This window comes from Terrapene carolina, unplaced genomic scaffold (genome assembly GCF_002925995.2).
Source record: "Terrapene carolina triunguis isolate 2854851 unplaced genomic scaffold, T_m_triunguis-2.0 Scaffold95, whole genome shotgun sequence".
Classification (NCBI taxonomy): domain Eukaryota; kingdom Metazoa; phylum Chordata; order Testudines; family Emydidae; genus Terrapene; species Terrapene triunguis.
In genome coordinates, this window is record NW_020664446.1 from 50,159,487 (window position 1) to 50,184,142 (window position 24,656).

At 41.3% G+C, this 24,656-nt stretch overlaps 1 protein-coding gene across 2 annotated transcripts in view; it reads right to left on the minus strand.

Annotated features, from left to right (window-relative positions):
- The window catches only part of PHYHIPL (phytanoyl-CoA 2-hydroxylase interacting protein like), a 57,466-nt gene extending 33,134 nt beyond the window's left edge, over positions 1 to 24,332 (minus strand). Inside the window, exons 1-2 of one of the 2 annotated variants that reach the window (XM_024209737.3) lie at positions 24,278 to 24,332; positions 23,434 to 23,666 (exon numbers count right to left, since the gene is read on the minus strand). In XM_024209737.3, coding sequence (XP_024065505.1) covers positions 23,434 to 23,542 — 109 coding nt within the window. In that variant the 5' untranslated portion in view covers positions 23,543 to 23,666; positions 24,278 to 24,332. Of the gene's footprint in view, positions 1 to 23,433; positions 23,720 to 24,277 lie in introns of those variants that run through there. The other variant, XM_024209728.3, reaches the window with a different exon arrangement.
- Between the last annotated feature and the right edge of the window lie 324 nt (positions 24,333 to 24,656).

Sequence of the window (24,656 nt, forward strand, 5' to 3'; positions counted from 1 at the left end):
ACAGGCAAGCAGTATCTTCTTCCAGATTGTGGGACTGAGCAGTCATAGTTGATCAATCAAACAAAGATTCCAAACTTGGCATCTGCCCTGGCTGCCATGTCAAGTGCATAAGGTCAGTGGGTTACTCCACATGGCTGCTTTGCAAATCTCCAAGATTGGCACATTTATGAAGCGGGCTGATGATGTTGCCTGTACTTTAGTGGAGAGTGCCTTGAGGTTTGGGGAGAAAGACTCATCACCCAGCTGGTAACAGGTGGAAATGCACTGTGCAATCCACTTTCAGTGTCCCTGGGAAGAGATCACTTGATCTTTCAATACACCTGATATGACCACAAAGAGAAGGGATTAAGTCCTATCTAGGTAAGAGTGTGGGGCTCTGAAGATGTCCAGACTGTCAAGTTTCTTTTTTGGTGGAGAAGAGTGAAGTTTCGGGAATAAGACTGGTAAGGTGTGAGGCTGCTTGGCAATGTACTTTGGGTGTGGTCTTAACACCACTTTGTCCCTGTAAAGTGACTAGTACAGCAGTCCAGCTTAGATCTCGCTGACTCTGTGCTGATGTGATGGCAACTAAGAAGGCTTGCTTGATGGTAAGGTGGTATAATAAACAATCTGACAGAGGTTCAAAACGGGGCTCCGGGAGCCACAGGAGGACCCCACTGAGGTCCCAGGTTGGAGTTGGGCCACTAACCTGGGGGTAGGTCTGAAGAAGGCCCTGCAGGTATCTCAATACTAGAACATATGCAAAAATGGAATGTGATTGAACAGGAGTATGATGCACTGGGCAAGGTACCAATGGAGTCAGCTGCCATGCAGTCTGTTCCTTTTCACTCATCTTCAGTGACGGATGAGTTTTGGAGGATTTATCCCCCCTTCCCGATGTCTTTCTGCATCTCTCTATGTGAGAGGACATTGTGCTCTTTCTCCTGCCCCTGTGTTCTGGGCATCCTCTTTCTGTGCCCTGCTCTGACATCTGGGGCATCGCCTTCAATGTTGATGGTCTTGATGGGTCCAGTGCCATGGTCAGTGCTGATTATTTACTCAATGTAGACTTCTCCACTAAGGTCTTGGGCATTATCTGCCAGCTCAATGGAGCACTAGATACTGCAGGTTTGACCATTAGAGTATCTTGGAGCCTAGGTCTTTTGCGGCTGACACCACTCTCATAAATCGTTCTAAGAGATGGAGTTTCAGTCTTGCATCTCTGGACTTTCGAATTTGAGTTCAGAACGAGAGGCAAACTGAGCACCTGCTTGGGATGTGGGATTCATCCAGGTAAAACAGGCACCTGCTGTGCCTGTCTTTAAGAAGAATTAGTCTGTTTACAGAATAGACAAGGGTTTGGGTTTTCAATCCGCCATCTCAAGGTCTTTCTTGAAGTACAGGGGGTCTGTACCAGGATGAGGAAGGAAAGGAGGGGGGGCTGGGTGATCCAGATGAGGATTTTTCAGTCCATGATGTTGAAATTAAAGGCTGTTCTGAAGGTTTTCAGAAATCTAAAATGAGAACAGCTTGCGCGCTTGCACTCCGGTGAGTTGGACATCGCTAGGTGCCTTCTCGCTGCTACAGGCAAAAGGAAAATGACTGGGGGCCAAAGTCACTTGCACAGGAACATAAGGAAGCAGAGGGTGTATATGTGGCCTGTTGTATTAATTTTGATGGAATTACTGGGCCCAAAGAGTCAAAGGCATTAACATGACGCTGTCACTGTCAAACGCCTTTAAATAAGGTTCGGGATTTGGTATACAGAGACCTCAGCCTGCTTAATACTAAGATAAACACAGTTTAAAAAAATATTTTATTAAAAATACAAAAAGAAGGAAAAACTGGGAGGAGGAGTTAATTGAGATGGGCTGAAGTTCTTGTTGTTAAAGTCTAATTCTAATTCCTAACTAAAACAGCAAGAGGGGAAAGAAAGTAAAAACAGCAAAGAAGAAAATACAGTTTCTGTCTCCGGTATTGATTCTCACTTTCAATCTCACTGCAGGAATGACACAGGCATGGCTCATGATCTTATTAACCAATCTGAGATGTGGCAAATTAGTACCAGCATTAGGCTGTTTAGGGCACTGCTGTTAACTGCCTCATTGGTCACAGACTAATAGCAGTGTTCCAAAATACACAGTCTTGGATGACTCTTATTAGATGGAAGGAAAAAGGAGAGGCACAGGGGCGAGAAGAAATAAGGTGGGGGAAAGGAAGAACACAAAGGGAGATGAGGGAGAGGACGAAAAAGTCTCAAATCCCAGGTGGTGGTTGGGATTAGCCAGAGCCGGAGGAGATGGCAATATCATCTGGGTCCCACTCTCTGGCCCAGTCTGGTCAGCACATCTCTCAGGATCAAGTCAATGTAGGCGAAATAGCATCATGTTGGATCGCAGGGTCCCAGATATGTGGGGGTGGGCAGCCATGATCGTAAAGCTCACACCTTTCCTTTTCTCTTGTGTCTCAGTCTTGGGTGTTGGCAGCCAGCTTCTTGATTCTCACCCCCATCAAATCTTTTTCTTTAAGGACCCCAAAAGGGGAGTGATGGGTGAAACAGCCCATCCCCTCATTATTTTGTTCACTAATTCGGCCTAATTTTTGACACACCAATTTTGATCCATTGATTTTTGGTCCCACGCTTTTCTTGATTACCAGACATGATCTTAACACAACCCTTGAGTTATATCAGTAGGCCTTTTTGTCGCTTTCCCTTTTGCACCTTTTCTCATCAACATTCGTTGTTATAGGTTATTGTGAAATTTTATGAAATTTAACTCAATTTTCACAGTTGAGTTCACAAGTAAGGTAAATTTGTTGGCCCAACCAACAAGCCATTGATGGACACTGCTAGCCAAAAGAATCCAGTCTCCCACCCATGACGCATATGCACTCCGTCAGTGGGATCCACACTGACGTGTACTCAAAGAACCACCTAGCATTCACCTTCTATAAGTGTTGCTTTCTTCACAAATTCTCTCTGGTAGACTAATAAGAAGCACCCAAGAAATGAAAATACATTAATAAATCCCAGTTAAACCCAAGTCTTACCATATTGTGGACTGACCTCTTTCTAGTTAGTGCTACATTAACAGCAGCCAAAGAGGCAACATATGATCAAATGACTAGTCTGAGAATAAGGCCAGAATTTTCAGAAGTGACTAGGTAAGTTTAGGCTTCCAAATAAATTGCCTGATTTTCAAAAGTGCTGAGCGTCTAACTACTTCCACTTACTTTAACTGGTGCTGTTAAATGCTCAGTACTTTTGAAAATTAAGCCACACATTTAGGTGCCTAAACATTGCTCTAGGAGCAGAAGTTAGGCACTCACTTTTTAAAAGCTTGTCCTAAAATCGAAGGCACAGAAAAAAAATTGAATACAGTAAATAATAGACTCCACTTGACCAGATACTATTTGGATTTTATTTTGGCTGACCCGTGGATTCATCTCCAAAAGCAATAGAAAAGAAAACAGGTTTCTCCTATTTCTTTTCAATAAAAAGAAAAAATAAGAGGCATTTTCACATTTATATGATGAAAAATAGCTCCACTGTGAGAAAAATGAAGAACGGAGAAGATAAGGTGATGTGAAGCTGATATTCGGGGATAAGGATAATAATAAAACAAAAGTTAGTCATATATAACACACTGAGTCTCCCTGTCACAGTAGCAGTCTGAAGAAATATTGACTATGACCTTTCGGCTGTGGCCAAGAAGCGCTCAGTATAACTCAAGAAACGTGAGTGCAAAGGTAGCTTTTTTTATTCACCTGATCTTGGGTTGACTGTGTGCCAAGCTGGTCCCCTTGGAACAACTTAAAGCATTCTCTGGACTGCTCTAACTTCTGATGGTGTCTAACAACCCACAAGGAGCCACTGCAGCAACAACATCCATACCCCCACACCAGCAATAGCAGAGGAGCCTTTATGCCAGCTCTATGCTACCAGAAGATCTCCCTATACTGGGTTGATTCTTGCACAGCTAATTGAATTGGCTTCAGAGCCACTTTCTGAAACTGGTATAGTACAAGCAGAACTGATGCAGCTCAGGATTGAGGTCACTGTATTTAAAAAGAAACAGGAGTCATTAAGTAACAAGTGGCCTATGGGTTGTCCCATGAAGTTCAAGCCCCATGGACAATGGAGACTTGATCAAAGTAAACACTTTCTAAGGGCTTTAAGAAAACGAGCCAGAAAATGAATAAGAGGAGATATTAACCATTCATGGCAACATGAAAAGCTAAACCTGTATACTCAATAAATTCTGAAAGGAGATTTATAAATCAAAAAGTTGAAATAAATTATTTTGAGATAAGAAGTAAAGAGTGGTTCCTTGTAGAGGAAGAGTGAATATCTAAAACCCTGAAGACAAAGGCTACAGTGCACTAGGGTATTAATAGTTGTTCTGAGAATCACATTAACAAGCACAAACAGAGCTATCAACAGGAGTCTTTTCTGGCAAACTTTCATCAAGAATTAATGGCATCACATTCAAATAATAAATATGCTAGCCTGAGGGAAGAAGAAAATGTTGTCTCCATTCTCAAAAGGATGAGGGACATTACCTATACTCTTTATAAGCAAAAGAGCTTGATAAGGGGAAATCCATTTCTTAAAAAGGACCATCTGTATTTTGGGACGAGGAAGCCCCTTCTGATAAGCAACAAGGATTTTCAAACACTCGAAAGACCACATATCCAAAATGGGCGTCCCAGCTTCATGCAAAAGGTATTTTATTTTATCAGGAACATGGTCAGAGAGGGTTAGAGAAACAGTACCTTTCTCAGGATATTGACTAAATAAAACTACTGTTTATAGAAGGACTGTGCCATCTTTTGTATGAAAGTCTTCTAACCCATGTTTGTTTTCTCCATTGTTGATACATTTAAAGACCTGTTTTGAAAGGTCCCCACAAATCAGACCTTTGAGAAGATAGAAAAGTGGTATGTTACAACAGGCAAAAAGGGCCAACACAAGACAACAAAAGAAAGGCGTGATTTAGTTCTCAGGAAACCACTTACTATTCCAAAAAGAATTATGATAAGAGGACTCTGAAGTTGCAAGGTCAAGCTTCTAAATGTCAGGAAATGATAGGCAAGTGTCAGGAAATTGCAAATTAAGTTTGCATGTGTTAAAGTCAAGTTAACTGCACAATACAATATGATACCTTTCCTTCTACCATCTGAAGTTGATGTAGCTCTGGGCAGGCAAACAGGCCTAGCTGCACAGAGCACCTTACAGGATTGACACCATACATCTCAACTGAGGGAAGCATTTCACTTTAAATATGTGCTTATATTCCAAATATTTCAGTGTTATACTCTAGTCAATATATGTCAGACTAATAGAAATCACATACAGGATGTATAATAACAAAGACTCAGAACTTGGTCAAACCAAAGCAAATTTTCACTATAATACTGATTCAAAGGTGTTTCTTCTCAAAGACGGCTGTTTCCATGTCAAATTTCAATTTTCTACCCCCAACCAATTTAGCATCAGAGTGATTTAAAAAAAAAAGGTTTAAATATTTTTTAAATAATTGTCCTACTACCAAAAATGGATGTCATTTTTGCTTAAAGACTCCCAAAATCCTGGGAAATGAGCTCCTAATAGAGATCACATACATAAAGCTTGTTTTTTTGAATCAGTACCATTGTAAAGCCAATTCATACATTAGATAAAAAAGGATGCCTACTTACCTCTATAAATCCTGTTAGAAAGATAAACCTTTCTAAATCTTCTCTTGTTTTCCTCTTTATGTTTAATACTACTATTGTATTTTTCCTAGTGTGATATGATATGTTCCCCTTTATGTTCTAAATAAAAAAATTAGTCTTAATAATTAGCAATATGTTTAATGAATGGTCTTGGAAATCTCATACATATCTGTATTCTCCTGTTACCTCATTTAACTAAGGGCTACATTTTGCCCTTACCTACCATGCAACTCCAGAAACTTCAACAGGATTGCACTGGTATAACCGAGAGCAGAATTTGGCTCTAAATACACAACTATATCTTAGTTCCAGTCTTTTTTTTTTTTTTTTTTCCACGGTGCACAGATCCATGCCCAAAATATGAATACACAAGTTTGCATTCATGTTATGCAGCAAAAGGTAAGTAAGTTTTAGCCCAGGGATCGGCAACCTTTCAGAAGTGGTGTGCCGCGTCTTCATTTATTCACTCTAATTTAGGGTTTCGCGTGCCAGTGATACATTTTAATGTTTTTAGAAGGTCTCTTTCTATAAGTCTATAATATATAACTAAACTTTTGTTGTATGTAAAGTAAATAAGGTTTTTAAAATGTTTAAGAAGCTTCATTTAAAATTAAATTAAAATGCAGAGCCCCCTGGACCGGTGGCCAGGACCCAGGCAGTGTGAGTGCCACTGAAAATCAGCTCGCGTGCCGCCTTTAGCACGCGTGCCATAGGTTGCCTACCCCTGTTTTAGCCCATAGAAGACAGAATCCTTGTTATACTAATCTGACTGTCTAAGTCAGATACAAACAATGTAACTACAGTCTAAATACAAGTGAGACACATGGACTGAATCTTGCAGCGTTCTACAGTTTATTTATTTGCCTACCTGGTGGATTATTGTTGAAAAGCACCAATACTAAACATTTTGGTGGATTATCACTGAGGTCTACATGTTTCCCTTGATACACATGTATTCCCAGTGATGTTAGTGGAATTATGCACATACACATTTAGGGAAAATAGGGAAATTACATCAAAGTGAACTTTCCAAATAAGACATCAAAATGGTTTTCAAGCACATTACAAAGCAAATTTTGTCCAGGGCAAATAAAAGTCTCAATCTGATTCGTCTGATATGAGGTAAGGTAACAAACCTTTTGGACTTTGTAGTGAAGAAACTTCTTTTATAAAACACCAATCTTGTAGGGTTCAATTCTGCCACCACCCATAACTCAATGGGACTAATTACAGACTGAGGCTTTGATCCTGCAATTGACAGAATATGTGGGGACTATTGTGCCCATGCAGAGCACCATGGACTTCAGTCCTGAAGTTGCCAACATACAGGTGGACAGTGAAATCTTTATTTCAGTAGGACTGCTCGTGGAATAAGTTACTACTCCATGGGCACCCTGGGGGCAGCATCCAACCTTACATGACTAGTTTTTAATGAAAGAAATGTATTCAGTATAAAGTCTAAAAGGTATGTCACCTGGTATATGACCAACCAGATTCAAACAGCTATTTTTCCTAAACAAAAGTGTTTGAATACTGTTTTCAGAAGTCTATTCTGCAAGTTCACTTAGATGTAATATCAGGGGTCTATTTTCCCTAAATGTGTATAATCGTGCATTCCCTAACATCAATGGGAACACACCAGATAAGTAAGTGTGGAAGAATCAGGCTTGTAGTAGTAAATAAAATCAAAAGATTACACTTATATATTTCTTATATTTTAGAATACAATTATATCAGCAAAGCTGCAGGGTTTTGGCTTATAGTTTATGCATTTAATCAGTGCAGGGTGAAGGTAAGATTAGATTAAACAAGAAGCAAATAGTTGCTCATAGAGACAATCACTCTAATTACTCAACCAAAATCAAATAACGCAGTTAAAACATTTCTGTGGAACATAAATTTTAATTTAAAATTTTAATTTACATGAGAAGATTTGTTGCTTCCAGGGCATATTTATCCCTTCCATTTAAAAGTTAAAGATGATAAAAGCCCGTATTTTTTTAGGAAAGTTTGATTTTATATATTTAAAAAGTGACAATATTTAAACTAAGAAGAAAAAAGCAGGAGCAACTCATCCCTGGGGCAGCTCCACTGCTGTCAGTGGAAATACACCAGGGGTAAATGCAGTACATGAAGTACAACAGGGACATCTTCTAATCCAGTGGTTCTCAAACTGTGGGTCGGGACCCCAAAGTGGCTCATGACACCATTTTAATAGGGTCGCCAGGGCCAGCATTAGACTTGCTGGGACCCAGGGCTAAAGGTGAAACCCAACTCCACCCCCACCCGGGGCAGCAGAGCTCGGGATGGGGCCCCCTCTCCCTCCACCTGGTGTAGTGGGGCTCAGGCTGCGACCCCCCATCCTGGGGTCATGTAGTAACTTTGTTGTCAGAAGGAGGTCATGGTGCAATGAAGTTTGAGAACCCCTGTTCTAATCTAAAAATAAAAAATGTTACCCAAAAGATTAATTGTATTTTTTACAGTAGGGTATAATACTAGTATGCTGTATTACCCTATAAACCACTAATAATCCTAGACATTAAATTATGCTTGCATATTGACAGGATTATTTGCAACAATCGCCTTCAATAATTTGTACGACTCTCTGTAAACAGAAACGAGAAGAAAATCAAGAAAAAATAAGGCATATTTCACAATAAAGCAAATTTCTGAATTACTATGACAAACACCACAAACATGATATTGCTATTGAAATATCTTCGAGACTTATATTTTAAAAGCAATGAACTTTCCAAGAACAATTACTTTGAATAATGGTTTTCAAAAGGAGGCTGGCTAGCCATCGTCTTGGATGGTTTAGGCACAACAAATCCTGCAGCTTGGCAAGGGGTTAGACTAGATGACACTTCCAGTCCCTTCTAACCCTGTAATTCTATGAATTTCAGAGTCAAGTACCTTCACTATCTTCCCACATAATGTTGTTCTGCGATCATAAGAGAAACACAATTCCCTCAACTCCACTCTGATTGGTAAGTGTCCTTTTAAACTCACTTCATGTACAAGTTGTTTTAGTATTATTAAACTTAGTCTAGAAATAATTGTTTCTGCTGTTTTATTAACATAAATTAAATTCCGTGATGTCCCTTTCAGGGAGCATAGAACCCACAGGTCTCAGGAGATCTTACAATGCAGAACATTTGCAGAATAGCCTCTGTGTTAACAAGTACTTGTACGTGCAATTTTGCACCCACTATTTATTAAGGCAGAAGTACTATTAGGCGTAAAAGTATCAAAAGCACCAAAGTGCCTTAGGAACCTAAGTCACATTTTCAAAAGTGATTTAGGCACTTAGGAACCTAAGTCTCATTGAAAGTCAATGGGTGACTTAGTCACGTATGTACGTTTGTAAATTTGACCGTAGATGTCTAACTACTAGTATTTTTGACGCACAGTGAATTGTGGGTACAAAATTACACCCATAAAACAAGAGGCTGGGATTAAACCTGGTTAGCAAAATCCTGCACACAGTGACCAAGGTGGCTATACTGAACTTACTCCATTGAGAAACAATTCACAGTGGATACTCTGAAAGCCTTAAATCTTTCACCTTTTAAATTTTTATTCAATAATGCTCAAATAAGCATTTAAAATCTAAAACAAAGCTTTTAAAGCATCAAAAGCAGCCAGGAAAATTCAGTCCTCAATGGAGTGAGTACTAAAATGGCACCTCAAACAAGCCCCTGCAGCTACTTTTGAAGACCTTTAAAGCTTCTCCCCTACCTTATATATTTTGGTAGATAGAAATTCTGACAATGGGATCCCTCAGCAATTCTATTAGGTATTGTGTGTCACATGAAGTCAGGTCTGTTGTATCATTATGAGGGTTTTTGTTTCCTTTTGGTTTTTTACTATTATACTTGAATTGTGTCACTTTCAAATTCAATAAAGTTGATATGCTATACACACACAATAGAGAATTTTAAATGTGAAACAGGACACGTAAATAGAAGCTTGAACAATTCCTGTGGGTGCACATTTTTCCACTAAGGTGCAGGAAAATCCATAATTCAATAAAAAGAATGAGCCTTGGAGATTAAGTCAATATGTTGTAATAGTTATTTTTCCCCTGGGGGCTAGGGGAGAAAGGGGGGTACTTTACATCCTTACCAGAAGTATGTGGATCTGCAGAGATTTTCCCTGCTTTATGCAAAGCCCCATGTCAAGACTAAAGAGGACTGATTGGGACTCCCTTTGTAACTCATCGGTGCCAAAAAGGAGTTTCCCTTAATTAGCCCAGCAAGTTGCAGTTGAGAGCAGCAAGGCACTCCAGCTGCAAACACAATGCTCTGCTTCCACACCACTTCCAGGTGATCTCAGAAGGAGGGGACTAGGACCAAGTCTTCACTAGAATCGCTTTAGCAGTACAGGTATACTACACTAGCAATGTGCTCCTAGTATGGACGCCACTTCTATCAGCAAACAAACTATACTCGTAAAAGCCAGGGCTGGCTCTAGGCACCAGCGTTCCAAGCATGTGCTTGGGGCGGCACTTCTCAAGGGGCGGCATTCCGGCCCTTTGGGGGCGGCTCTTTTCAAGGGTTTTTGTTTTGTTTTGTTTTTTTTGCTTCGGGCGGCATTCCGGCTTTTTTTATTTTTATTTTTGCTTCGGGCGGCAAAAAACCTGGAGCCGGCCCTGGTAAAAGCGCAGTTTTACCATACAACTGCATCTACACTACAGGCTTTTGCTGGTATAGATATGCTGGTCAGCGATCATACCTCTCCACACCCCGTCCGACATAGCTATGTAGGCAGAAGTCTGTAGTGTAGACACAGCATGGAATCAAACCTAAGTCTACCTCATGGCAGTCCATAACACTAAAAAGCCACCTCAATATTCACTCCTAATTAAAGTAATGCTCTTATTTTATTCAGCACAGGAAGCAGACAGAGCACATTGTAAGCAGCTCTTCTCAGCATTTATTGACTGTGAAGATGTATTTTTAAGAAAGTTTTAATTATTATTGCACTGCTGAAAAGTATCAAAGGTAGTAAGGAATCCCAATGTAAGAGGCTGTAAACCATCTTCTATCCTACTTTAAAAGTGATTTTAAAATTAAATGAATTATACAGTTATTTAAAAACAGAATTTCACAACTCATACTAATACAGGAAACCTCTGGTAAATACTGAATTTTGCAAATCAGCAACAAAGCCAAGAAACAACATTTTAAAAAGTGAGAATAATGCATCACAACATACACTTTGTTCATTTATCAGCAAGTGAACTTTAATTATTTATGATAATACCTCAGAATAAGTACGTAAATGTTCTGTACTATCATTTTTTTAAAAGTAAAGATATTTTAGTAATACAGGACTTCACTGCAGCCTTCACTATTAAATCTTGGTTGGAAAGTGAGGAGTCATGTTTATCATTATCAACTGTGTGCATTAGTGAGGTGCAGATTGTAAAATGTGAAATGCTTGGGGCTTCTTATGACATGAGTTTTCAGATTACTGTGATGAATAAAATGGTACAGTTGCCCTTTAAGAATATGTCTCAAAGATTAACAACAAAGAAAAACTGATGTAACAGATTAAGGCACTGAATATGTGATCGTGGGAAAGTCACTTAGGGCCAGATTCTGATCTCAGTTATATGGTCTAAATCACAGAATCACAGAAATGTAGGACTGGAAGGGACCTCTTTAGGTCATTTAATCCAGTCCCCGGCACTGAAGCTGGACTAAGTATTATCTAGACCATAACTGACAGGTGTTTGTCTAACCTGTTCTTAAAAACCTCCAACCTCCCTAGCTAATTTGTTCCAGTGTTTAAACTACCCTTACAGTTAGGAAGTTTCTCCTAATGTCTAATCTAAATCTCCTTTGCTGCAATTTATGTCCATTACTTCTTGCCCTTTCCTCAGTGGTTAAGGAAAACAATTTATCATCCTCCTCTTAATAATGAATTTTTATGGACTTAAAGACTGTTATGTCCCCACTCAGTCTTCTCTTTTCCAGACTAAAAAAAACCCAATTTTTTCAATCCTTCCTTGTAGGTCATGTTTTCTAACCTATTAATAAATTTTGTTGCTCACCTCTGGACTCCACAATACTCCAGATGAGGCCTTATTAATGCAAAATAGAGTGAAAGAACAACTTCTCATGTCTTACTTACTACTCTCCTGCTAGGACATCCAAGAATGATGTTCGCTTTTTTTCTGCAGAAGTATTACATTGTTGACTCATATTACTCCTGAGGGAATTCTGTGCCCCAAAAATAAAAAATCTGCACACAATATTTTAAAATTCGGCAAAATACTGAACATTTTATTTGTCAATAAATAAACGTGAAAGGTCCAGCATGGCAGTGGGGCGCGCAGACCACTGGCTGCATGGAGGTGGGATATCACCCTGCAGCCCCCACCCCCCTGGGACAGAGACTCAGCAGAGAGGCTGCACCAGACTCTGACATAGCGCAAGAGCTGGGCCTGCCCCAGAAACACCCTAGGGCCCTGCCCCTCTGCACCAGGCACACCAGGTGTTGGTGAGCAGGCTCAGCCCAACAGGATCCAAGTGTGGAGGGGCTTAGTGTGGGGGGATCCAGGTGTGCGGTGAGATGGTTCTGTGTGGGGCAATCTGGGTGTGAGTGGCTCAGTGTGGGGTCCAGGTGTGGGGGGATTTGGATGCACAGGGGCTTGTTGGGGGGGTTCTGAGTGCAGAGGCAATGAGACTCTGCAGAGGGGTCCAGATGAAGGTGGTCGGGACTCAGTGGGGAGCAGCAGTGTGAGGGGGCTCAGCTGGGGATCTAGATGCGGGGGGAGAGGGGCTTAGTGGGGTGGAGGATGCAGTTGGTTGGGGCTTAGTGGAGTGGGAGTCCAGGTGCAGGGGCTTGTTGGGTTGGTCCAGGTATAGGGGGGGTGGGACTCATTGGGGTGGGGGTTCAAGTGCGGGGGAAGTCTGGGTGCAGGGATGGGGGTCTGGATGCAAGGAGGAGGGGCTTGGTGGGGTGGGGGTACAGGGGGTGAGGCTCGGCGGGGTTTGGATGCATGGGAGTTGGGCAGATGGGGGAGCAGCTCCCCGTACAGTGACCCCCTCCTCTGCAGCTGAGGAGTAATGAGGGCAGGAAGCAGGGGGGGTGGGGAGTGGGAGATGCAAAGCTTCCTGCAGCCAGGGGAGATTTCTGGGGGGAAACGATGCATCCGTGCTACTGGGGAGGGGTGCGTGACTACTCTTGTAGTTTCCACTTGCCTCCCTGTCATTTTCTGAGGGGAAGCAGAGAAACCTGCAGGGGACATGAATTCTGCATGTGCACAGTGGCACAGAATTTCCCCAGGAGTATCATATTTAGTTTGTAATCCACTGCAACCCCCAGATCTTTTTCTGAAGTAATGCTTCCTCAGGAATAATTAGGAGTAATAGCATTGTAACTCTTCATTTAGATCAGAGTCTGAGATTAGAATATAGCCCTTAATTTTCTACTGCTTGTAAAATTAACTTTATATTATAGACATAATTATTCATTTAGACATCATTTGTGTTTAATTTATTCATCACTAACATTATGTATATGTCCATACACAAAGATTTTGTCATTTCATATCTGTAAGCCATGTATTCTTTCATTTTACTTCATGTTAACATTACTACAAACGTAACACTAGTTTGCACAACTTTACCAGCCAAGTTTGGTGTTGTCTGCACTGCGGGGGGAAAATGGTATTTTTAACTTGAATTAAAATCCTAGTGAAGACATGGTAGTTGTCACTTTCACATGAGTTAGCAGGTTGAGTTAAAACCTGTGCTTCCTCGTAGGTTTAAATTAACCTGCTAACTCGTGTGTAAACTACAACTGCCTTGTCTTCACTAGGATTTTAACTCGAGTTAAGAACATACCTTTTTTTCTGCAGTGAAGACAACACCAAAGCAAGGGGTGGGACTTGTCACTTGGATACAGCAAAGGTGAGGTGGATGGAGGAGGAGCAGGTGGAACCCAACCTATGAGGACCTATTAGCTGTTCTCCTGGGAAAGGGTGGTGCACCATGTAGGCGAGCTACTGCCACACACAGGATTCATTGGCATTCTGTAGCCTGAATGGGGAACATTTCTTCACTTCAACACACCCATAATTCCTATGCCCCAGCCTGTGTACCAGACTTGTTCCATGGCATAGAATTTGGCCCTGAGCAATGATTTACACTAGTTTGCAAGTCAGTGTACTGATTAATTGTAGTTCGCATCCAAAACGTTTGTGTAAAATGAAGAATACACCTTCTTTACACCAGCAGCTAAGCTTCATTTTTCCTGAATGGTTAACATCTCTGTCAATCTAACTGTAACATGAAGGATGCAGTTTAAAAAAAAAAAAAAAAAAAGATGTACCTCAGTTTAATGTTTTGCATAAAGCGCTCTCTTTTAGAACACCCATCAACTCAAACTGAACTAACCCTCGCAACTCATATCATGCCAGCCACCAAAAAGCCATCAGATAGTAACAATTTTCTCTCATTAACAATTTAGGCCACCAGTTCAAATCCATCCAACAGAGGAAAGGCTACATAATCCATTACAAATTCACTGAGTCATCTAGTTCCCCTTGGATAAATATGTTCCTTTAAAATTATTAATATTCAGATCCATAGTGTTCTTTCAAACCATTCCAGATAATATTTTCCAGTTCACATTTCATACTATGCAAACAACAGACACTAAAATATGCTGGAAAAATAGAATGACCTCAAAGGATTTAGGTTCTCTGTATTGGCCTAAAACTTTCATCTCAACCAGAACACAATGACATTGGGACTGAGAGCCTCAGCAGAAAGACTGAGGACTTTGTTTACTTTACCTACTGTATCTCCCTGTTCCAGCGAACAACCCTGAAATAAGCTGAACACAGAATATACAAAAATAGAAAGTATACCCGATTCTCTTCCGTCCTGCACCTTGTATAATCCATTTACATCAAATCAGAATGGCAGCATTTTACTTTGTACAGATGTAAATGGCTGTACAAGATGCAGAGAAACGTATAATTAGGCCCCCGTATTCTGGAAAGTATTCTATGTCTACATGCTTGCAAACCAAACATTAAAAACTCCAGATATTCCCTAAACAGAATGATAGAGTGAAGTAAAAAGATATATATAACACATCCAATGGATAATCAGATGGTGTCCGTACAGTAGGGTGACAAGATAGCAAGTATGAAAAATCGGGACGGGGGTAGAGGGTAATAGGCACCTATGTAAGAAAAAGCCATCAATATTGGGACTGTCCCTATAAAATCAGGACATCTGGTCACCCTACCATAAAGCCATATTGTTCTAAGAGACTAACAGACTTAGGAAAGAGACCAGAAAGACCCTTAGGAAAGTGAAAAGAAAGACAAAGCAAATGAAATGTATCTAGTGTTTCAGATGTCTCCACCTACTGGTGGAACATAGAATAACCTTAAAATATGGATATGTTTTCAGAGTATATAACAGCATAACAAGGTTCTTTTTGTAAATTCCTGTTTCTACAAATATGACCCTGTATGAAATATAAGAATTTTGAATAATAATTAGAATCTTCTTACTAAAATTTAATATAATATCAGAAGTGTCCTATGCCAGGAAACTATATCCTTTCTTCAAAGTAATGGACTTTGTGAATGGGTAGGTTTTTCAATCTCTAATTGCCATGATCCAATGTCCTTCTTAAAATGACACTGCAAATTTAAAAGCCAAAATTCCACTGAATAATAACTCAAAAGGAATGAGCAGGGAAGGCAAGATTAGAAATATACTTGAAGAAAGCAGAAACAAAAGAGTACACACTACAAAATCAAATCTATAGGAAAAGGTGGCTGCATTAGGGCCCTGATCATGCACACTTATAGATGTGCATAAATTTACTCATGCAAGAAGGCCCATTGAAATCAATGGGGTTGCTCAGGTGAGTAAAGTTATGCAATGAATGTTTGCAGGATTGGGGCCTGCAACTTTCACAAATTTAGTGGGGTCCATCAGAATGCAGAACCTAGTAGTTTCTCAAACCATGGGTCCCCTCCCATAGCTACCATTTTCGTCAGTCTGAGCAAGCATAAGAGAAGTAAATTCCCCATGTCAATCAATACCAAACACTAGGTGAGAGAAAGCAGTTCTGGTAATACTTACACCTGTAAAACAACAGAAAAATGAAATAAAAAAGTAAGACCAAACTAGCTTTATGGTTTCACTTTTTAAACACTAGCTAAAAGTGTCAAGGTTCAGAGAAGCCTTCAGTAGTTTACAAAAACAATGTAGCCAATGGTTGTTTTTAAAAACATCCACGAGAAACGGTTTATGCATTGAAGCATAAATAAAACAAGAACACTTTGTGATAACAATAAAATAAAATTGATTAATGATTCAGCTACAAGCACTACAGTGAAAATTGATTCACTTGCAAACACTACAATGAATTTTAACCAAGTCTAACATGTTAAAAGAAAAAGAGTTTCAAGGTCAAATAAAAGGTGTGACAATGCATAACAATATATAGTACAAATACCTCAAAAACTGACATTGGGAAAGCTTTTTCTTTTGCTCCAATATAATTATTTTATCCATTCTTTTCAATTGCAACAGTGAAGTATTATATGTGGTATATCGTATTGACAATGATGGCATGATTAATTCTGATATGTTCCTAAATATTAGGAAAAATCAGTCTGTGAATTATATGCTCAGGAACATGAAAAGTAAATCTATGGTTGATTCTGGTCTCTTCAGACAGAATTAAATGTGGGTTTCTAGGTCACACGAAACACTGAAGGCCATGTATGCTGGCAGCACAATGGGCCAACCCACTGTACCTTGTGGACTGACAGAAAAAAATCCAGCTGTAAGGAGTTTTGGAGAACATATCTCCCACTCACAGTGGGTCAGATCCTCAGTCCTGGTTAAGTCTTCACACCATTCTAGTAGCACAGAGAGGACTTAAAGCTGCCTTAATCAGACAGCTGAGGAGTCCCCCAGCACAGCAAGTCCTTGGTTGACACTGGCTACACTACTTCATATCACCCATTTCCTACCCCTTTTCCATATGCAGCATTCTGGAGTATGTTGGGGCAAAGCAAGAGTGCCCAGCGACCCTTCCAGCCTGTGGCTCTAACGTTTGCTGGGGTAACCTTTGCTTAGTAGCTTTGCCTTGCCTTGTCCCACATCTCACCTGCACCAGCCTGAGCACAGTGCAACTGAGATCCAACCCTAAATAGCCTTCTCCTGTGGCTGGTCCTCTTCCCTAAATTGATGCCCTGGTGTCACTCCCCTGAGCTGTCCCTGGCACAAGGGGATAGAAACAGGGTATAATACCTGTCATACAAACTGTATCCCAACATACTGTACAGAGATCATTCATAATAAGGAGGAAGGGAAATTAAGAGGAACAGGCAAATGAGAAGAGAGATTTTTCCAGATTTGAAAAAAAGATCAGATGGAAAATTAATGAGGTAGAGAACCCCCAAAGGCCACGAGATTGGCTGAAGCGATCCAGTGGACAGAGGAAAACAGTAGTATTATGAACAAAGAGAGAAGGGAGAGGACCAATGGAAAGTCCAGCTCAGCGAGATAGGTGAGAGCAAGTCTACAGAAAGAATTAAAAACCAGGTATGACTTGAACTAGATCCTAAAAGGAATGGGGACATACTGGAGAGGACTGAAGACAAAGTGATGTAGCCACACTTCTTTGCACATGTTACATGGTAGGTAACAGTATTCTGCACATTCTAGAGTCTACAGATCTGGATTTTCAGAAGCTAATAAAAATGCAGCTGCAACAGTCAAAGTGAGAGGCAATAAGAACATGAATGAAGATTTACCAGTGGTAAATCAAAAAAGTGTTGACATGCACATTTAGATACATGTAGGGACAGATTCTGATCTAAATTACACTGGTGTAAACCAAGAATAACCTCAGTAAAGTCATTTAAGTTAGCCTAGAATATGATCTGTATGAGGTGGAAAAAGAAAGAGAGCACAGCATAAACGATTATGTCAAGTTCATGTGCAAAGGAGGCAAGCCTGAGGTCCAGATCAAGAAGGAAGAGAGAGGAGGTGAAGATGTGTTCGAAGATGCTTCTCTTGCCCAAGAAAAGTACTTCTGCCTTTTAGCTATTTAAATTAAAAATGTTGAAAAGAAATCACAAGTTTAAGTGATCAAGAAGGGCAGAGAGGCTGAACAGGGAGGAGGTGATAACAGATATGTAGTTACGTATAATCAAAGTACAAGAGATAAATTTAAAGGTAGAGATAAGATGACCAAGCAGTAGGAGACAGATAGAAAAGAGGAGAGAGGCGTATCTGTCTTTCGTTTAAAAGATTAAAAAAACTACAAAAAAAACATCTAATGATCATCCAAGATCCCTGTTATGGGATGGTTTGAGATTGTTGGTTCGCAGATGCAGAAGGCAGTAGATGCCCTCTCCCAAAAATGATTCATCGTGAAACCATGTCTCATGAAATCTTACTCAGTAGGAACACAGATACATGGACTGAAAATTGGCTGAGAGACAGTAAACAAAGGATAAGGATAAATGGCAAAGTGTCAAATGGGGTCAGATGTCTAGTGGGGTACCACGGAGCTTGTAGCTAGTTCCAGTCTTAATTAACTTCTTACTTAATAATCTGGAAGAAAGGGCACATTAGTGAGATTAATAGATAATATTAAATTAGGAGGAGTTGCAAATACTTGAGGAGTTTAGAAACGTGGGCAGAAAATGACAAAAACATATTCCATTAGGGAAGAAGCAGAATAATACATTTGGGAAAAAATAATCTGAAACAAACATACTCAGTGGAAGGGAGAAATATGGAAAGCAGTAATCATATTTAAAAAGTCCTAAATATAAATAGTGAACAGAAATTAGACAGAAGTTTGCAGACTAACTGAGAAAAAAAAACAATGCAGTTCTGAGCTGCGAACCCATAGATATATTACAGAGTAGGGAACTGACACACCCTCTCTGTGGGTGTGTCTACACTGCAGCTGGGACAGACCCTCCTGTCACACTGTCCGGAGTGGCTCACGACCGTGAGTGCCTATCTCAGGGCAGACAGTCAAAAACAGGGCAGACACCCCAAATTAGTGGTATGGTCTATAATTAGAGTTCACCAACCAAGTAACAAATGTGAACTCCTGGATCACTATACCAGTCTTACTATGGCGTCACAGACAGTGCTTTGGGCACTCCAGTCTATCTTGCCACCCAGGCAAGCTGGACTTTGTGGAAGTGGTCACTTACACCAAAAATCACAAAATATTCATGTTGCTTCCAGTCCCAAGAGACCAGTCACTTACCCCAGATCAATTGGTACCTTAGATCTTACACCAAAGACAACACCTGTAGCCAATCCTGAAATAAACTATCTAAAGATTTATAAACTAGGAAAAAGAAATGAGAGTAATTTACAGGTTAAAGCAAGTAAACATATACACACATATGCATCCGAAGAAGTGAGGTTTTTACCCACGAAAGCTTATGCCCAAATAAATCTGTTAGTCTTTACGGTGCCACCAGATTCCTTGTTGTTTTTGTAGATACAGACTAACACGGCTACCCCCTGATACTTAATATACACACAAATGAACTACCATCTAGGATTCCTAAAGAGGACAGAGATGTAGTAATCTGTCCATTCAAAATGTCTGTCAGGGTAGACCCAGGTTGAACCTAGGGATCTCTGCTTTAGTTTAGTGTCTCTGGCCCTATGAGAGTTCAACCAGCAAAGAGATGATCATTTTTCCTTGTGAGGCATTTTTATATCTTCTTCCCTAATACATCAAGCTAATAGAAACCGCTCCCAAGGAGTTCCCTTCTTCATGGAAGTGGGATGGGGAGGAATGCACTTAAAGTCTTTTATCCTTGACCTCGCACAATGGCTCATTTGCATTTAGTGGACAGGATTTAACATCTTATTACAGACCATCATCTGCATTACACAAGGCTTTTTCCCTGTTTGATGAGTTATGTAGTCACAGGTTTACAATGCAAATGCTAGGTATCACAGTATAACATGGGGTATAGTTGAGTGAGAACAATACATACAGTATTCCACAAGCAGTTTATAAAACACTAAACTCATTCTAATCAACTTACCAGCTAGTATTTATGTTCGTAATGTTCACACAGGTAAGCAACACTGGTTTCTAGTTATGCATTTGTAAGTGTTCAGTGAAGCCTGGGCATGAGCTGGCATCTGGTTGCTAGCGTCACATCTCCCAGCTTGGGTAGGGAGACTCACACTAGCTCTGTTCAAGTTACCATGCCAAAAATAGTGGCGCGGATGTTGCAGCATGGACAAGCTGCCCAAGCACAAGCCCACCTGAGCAGAGTTAGCATGTCTGTCTACCTGGGCTGGGAGGCACACTCCCAGCTGCACTGCAGACATATCCCATGTGGCTTGCTGTGCTTATACATGGAATATTTCATTCAGTTCAGGCACCTCTTTACAGACAAACTGGAAGCAGTTCAGAGAAGAGTAAAAGAAACGAGCAGGGGAGTGAAGGGATTAATTTGTGAGGAAAGATTAAAAGAGCTAAATACGTATAGTTTGGCTACAAGACAGCTAATGTGGTTGATAACCAATTACAGGCAGTCCTCAAATTTACAATGTTTGAGTTATGACGAACGGCACTTACGACGCTTCTACGTAGACATAAGTTTCCTGATTCGACTTATGACTATAGGTTTCGAGTTTACGACGCTCGGTCCCGCAATGGACTAGATTGCAGTTCCGAGTTCCGACATTCCGACTTATGACACAATTGTAAGGAACCAATCGTGTCGTAAGTCTGAGGACTGCCTATACACATATCTGAAGTGTGTAAACAGCAATGAGGGAGACGAACAAGGAGGGAGAGGAGAGGAATATTATGGTAAAAATGATGAAACTGAATAAGTAAGGGGACATTTTGCATGACTATTGAGAAAAAAACGTCCTTACGCTAAGGTCTTGTCTACAAATCCCCGGCAAAAGGCATTAGAGGGGTGCAATTGCAAAAGCGCTCTAATGTGTTATGCTCTAGCTGACCCAGGCATAGTTCTGTTTTTCATAAGTTTTTTTTCCACACTTTTAAAAAAAAAGAGTGCCCGCTCTTTTAGTTTTATACAACTTTCATACAAAAAGACATTTTTAAAGGATTCAAAGTCATGTTTATCTGTAAGACACTGTCTGACAAAACCCTCATTCACTTCAGTGGGGGCACATTTCGCCCTGAGCACCAAGCCTTACAAGAAGGTGCATTAAAATAAATCATAAATAATATGTATACACACAAATGCACTGGTTAAATATAGGTACCAATTTAGATGCCTAAATATGTTCTTGCACTCTCAACTACACAGCTCAACGTCTCCAGGCTCATCTACTTGTTTTTGTGTTCACATTAAACCATGATTTTTTGGTTTTTAAGTGCCACCTGTTGGAAATACTAAAGTATGTTCAAGTGCAATTCTGTGCCCAATTAGGCACACAATTGCAGACTTTACATGGGCAATGCAGGTGCATCTTTTTAAAATTTAGATCTGTACTGCGTGAAGCAATGATGCAATATCGTATTGGGGCTTAATACGCATGGGGATTAGCTCGTAAAACCAGATCTACAGAAGCAAAAGTTGTTTTCCAATGATGACAGTTTAAACAGGAAATTCTTGATTAAAAAAAAAAAATTAATTATTTGGATCTGCTAGTCTGCCCCAGACTCTTCCATAAAAATTGAGCACTGCTTAATTACAGTATGCTAAATCAATTAGAAGACTGCAGCAATTAACATAGCAGACTTTATCAGCCTAGCTTGGGGCAGGCAAAAATTAAAGATTACGTAATTTGTTTATTTCCAATATAGGGAAACTCACGTAAGAGTATTTTGTCAAACAACAGCAATCTAGTCCTTCAGATTTAGGGGAAATTGTAACTGCAGAGTTAATTTTGTCACAGTATGCTGCTCCATCTATCAACATACAATGAAAGCTTTATTTTATCTGTGATCCACTCACATATATATACAATTAAGTTTCCCTAACCAGTGATTTAGGTATAAATGTAGGGATGGAAACACACATTCTATCTTGAATTTAAAATATGTAAACAAAAAGAATTTCTTATGTTGCCATAAAAGTAACTGAAAGCTCTATTGAAATACCTTCTCAGTTTCTTTAACAACATTTTAAAAAAATCAAGACTTTACACATCCTCAACTATGAGACAATCAAGTCTGGTTAAATCAAAAGTACTGAAACATTTAACAATAACATGCTTTTAACAGAATACTAAAGAAAATCAGAATGATTATTTCCATAATCAATTGATACCTACAATAATTATGCTGCAAAAATATATCCATGTAGAGAAAAAACTTAAATTAATCCAAGCAGTATAACTTCTTAGCATAATAACCCAAATGTTCAGTGAAGTCACTAAATAAGCCAAATTCTGTTCTGTTCTTTCACCACTTAAACTGAAAAATATTATCAAATTATGTTAAAGTTATTTATGCTTTTTTATGTCAAAGCAAGGAGACAAGAATAATTCAGATAACTGAACACAAGACTAAATTTTGTTTTGCTAGATAATACTCTCAGGTAATTTTTCTAAACACAAGTTTCTCTGTTGTTGTTTTAGTATCATGTCACTCTTGGAAGTTGGACATAACTGTATATAATTAATATTAACCTCACTTATAATTGCTAGTCTTCAGTATTTGTGCATCAGTATGTAAACTGTTCCTTCCTGGCTCCTCATTACAACCTTATAATTGTTTGGGCTACTTCAACTCAGTTAATCCTTAAAATTGCTTCTGCACTGTAAAACAAAACTTCATTTGTTTAACAGTCCAGCTATGCCATTTAGCACAACTACCTACATTGTATACCAATTTTGTTCCGTAGCTTGCACATCTGTTTATTTCAATTCTATTGAGCATTAGACTTAGAACTCTGTGTACAGAACAAAGGTTTTAATATTAACGCACAAAATGTATAGCATCAGTCATGCATTCTACCAGATGTACCAGGCCAATTCAGTGCAGATGCTTGGCAATTTTTGAATCACTGCCCAGAATCATGAAGGTTGTATCTGTCTATGGTGCTGAAATATGGAAACTCCTCCTTCCTTCCCAATTTCGCGTTACCACTCCAAACCCCATTTTGACAAACAGATCGTTAGTTCATTCTGTTGGGTTATTATTCAAAAACAAAAAGGAATTGGCAACAAGTTTCTGCATTAGACAACGAGAGCTAGCAGACGCCTATGTATATGTTCAGTACAAGAACTACCCTACGATACAAAACGCTACAAAGGAGTTTGAGCCTCAGCCTCGATCATGGCTAACCAAAATCATTACAATCAATATCCAGTATCTAGACCCCGAATCTCGCTGCAAATCTACCCCTAGCTCTTTAATGTCTCTCTTGGAATAAACCCCACAACGTACATTAATGTTAAGGGGCAAGACTGGGAAGCAGGCGAGCCGACAGCCCCATAGGTAAAAGCACTGCATGGTAAGGGAAGATTTCAAAGAGGGGTGGGTTCCCCCCAATAAGGTGCAACCTTCTCCTTTTCTTTTGTTCTCCAAAGGCAGGAGGGTGTGTGCGTGTGTGTGTGTGGGGGGGGGTGCTTACACCTACAAATACATGGGGGGTAACAAAGGACCATACGCCAAGGGGATTAATTTGTATAAGCATCCACGGGGCAGCGGGCAGCAGCATTTTGCGTCTGCGAGGATTAGCCCTATGGAGCCCAGACTTACCGTCCCTATCGCAGAGCTGAATCGCCTCCAGGCTGAGATTCTTGATCACATCCTCGCAGGGGCTGGTGGGGCTGCTCATGCTGCTGCGATCCAGGCGCGGAACCTCCATTGTCCCCTTCTCCTTCTCCTCCCTTGGCTTCTGCGGGCGGCCGCACGGTGGGCAGCGGCTCTGGCTCCCGGCGGAGAGAAGCGGGCGGGCGGGCTGGCTGGCGCGCTGGGTGCAGAGCGGCGCGCTGTAGGGGGTGGAGGCAGGGCAGGAGCGAGCGGATTTGTCACTGCAGCGGAGCGGGGAGGGGGCAGCAGAGAGACGCGCACTCATCACACCCCAGGCTCTGCATTTAAAGGGGCCGCCGCCCGGGGCTGCTGAGTCAAAGCCACAGCAGGACAGACACCTCGCTGTGCAGCGGGCGGCGGCCGAAGGCCTCCCTCCCCCGCCCGCTGCCTATGCACTGGCTCTGGCAGCGCGGCATTCCCAGCTGCGCCAGGACCAAGCCCCCCGCCCCATTCCCCGGGCGCCACGGCCCCGCGGGGGGAGGGGTCCTGCAGCCTGTCCCTAGCCCCCAGGCCCAGTGCAGCGAGCAGCGGCTTCAGGCCGGGCTTACCCCGGGGCGCCGGGCGGGGAGACTGCAGCCCCGGTCCCCGCGGGGAGGGGGAGACCCGAGTCCCGGCGGCTGCCACTCCGGGCGCCATCTCCTCCGGGGCTCACAGACCGGCCCTGGCCGTGCCCAGCTCCCCAGGACCTGGCCCCCAGGCGAGGAAATCCACCCCCCCATCCTCATCCCTCCCTCCCTTCCCCCCACACTGCTCAGCCCTCCCCAGCGCACCCCCCTTCCTCGCCACTCACCCCAACCCCTCACTCCTTCCCTCCTCACACCGATAGGCCCCCGCCTCGCCTTCAAGCGCGGACTGCCACCCCAAGCATTCCCCGCTACACACCATGTGAGCGCCCCTCCCTCACGTGGCCAGGCCACTCCCACACGTGGGTGTAATGTCCCAGCTTGAGAGGGAAGCAAGGCAGAAATCCTAGGAAAGGCCAGGCCAGACAGCAAAACAGCCTCCCTGGGTCATTGGAGTGCTACCCAGCCCAGCCTGCTAGCCCAGCCAGGGCACTTGACCTGCTCCTGGTACAGCTCACCCCAGCTGCCTCTGCTCCCAGGATCCCTGCTACGCCCCTGCTCTTGCAATCTTCCAGGCCTTTTGCTCCTGCTCTGGGCTCTGCATCT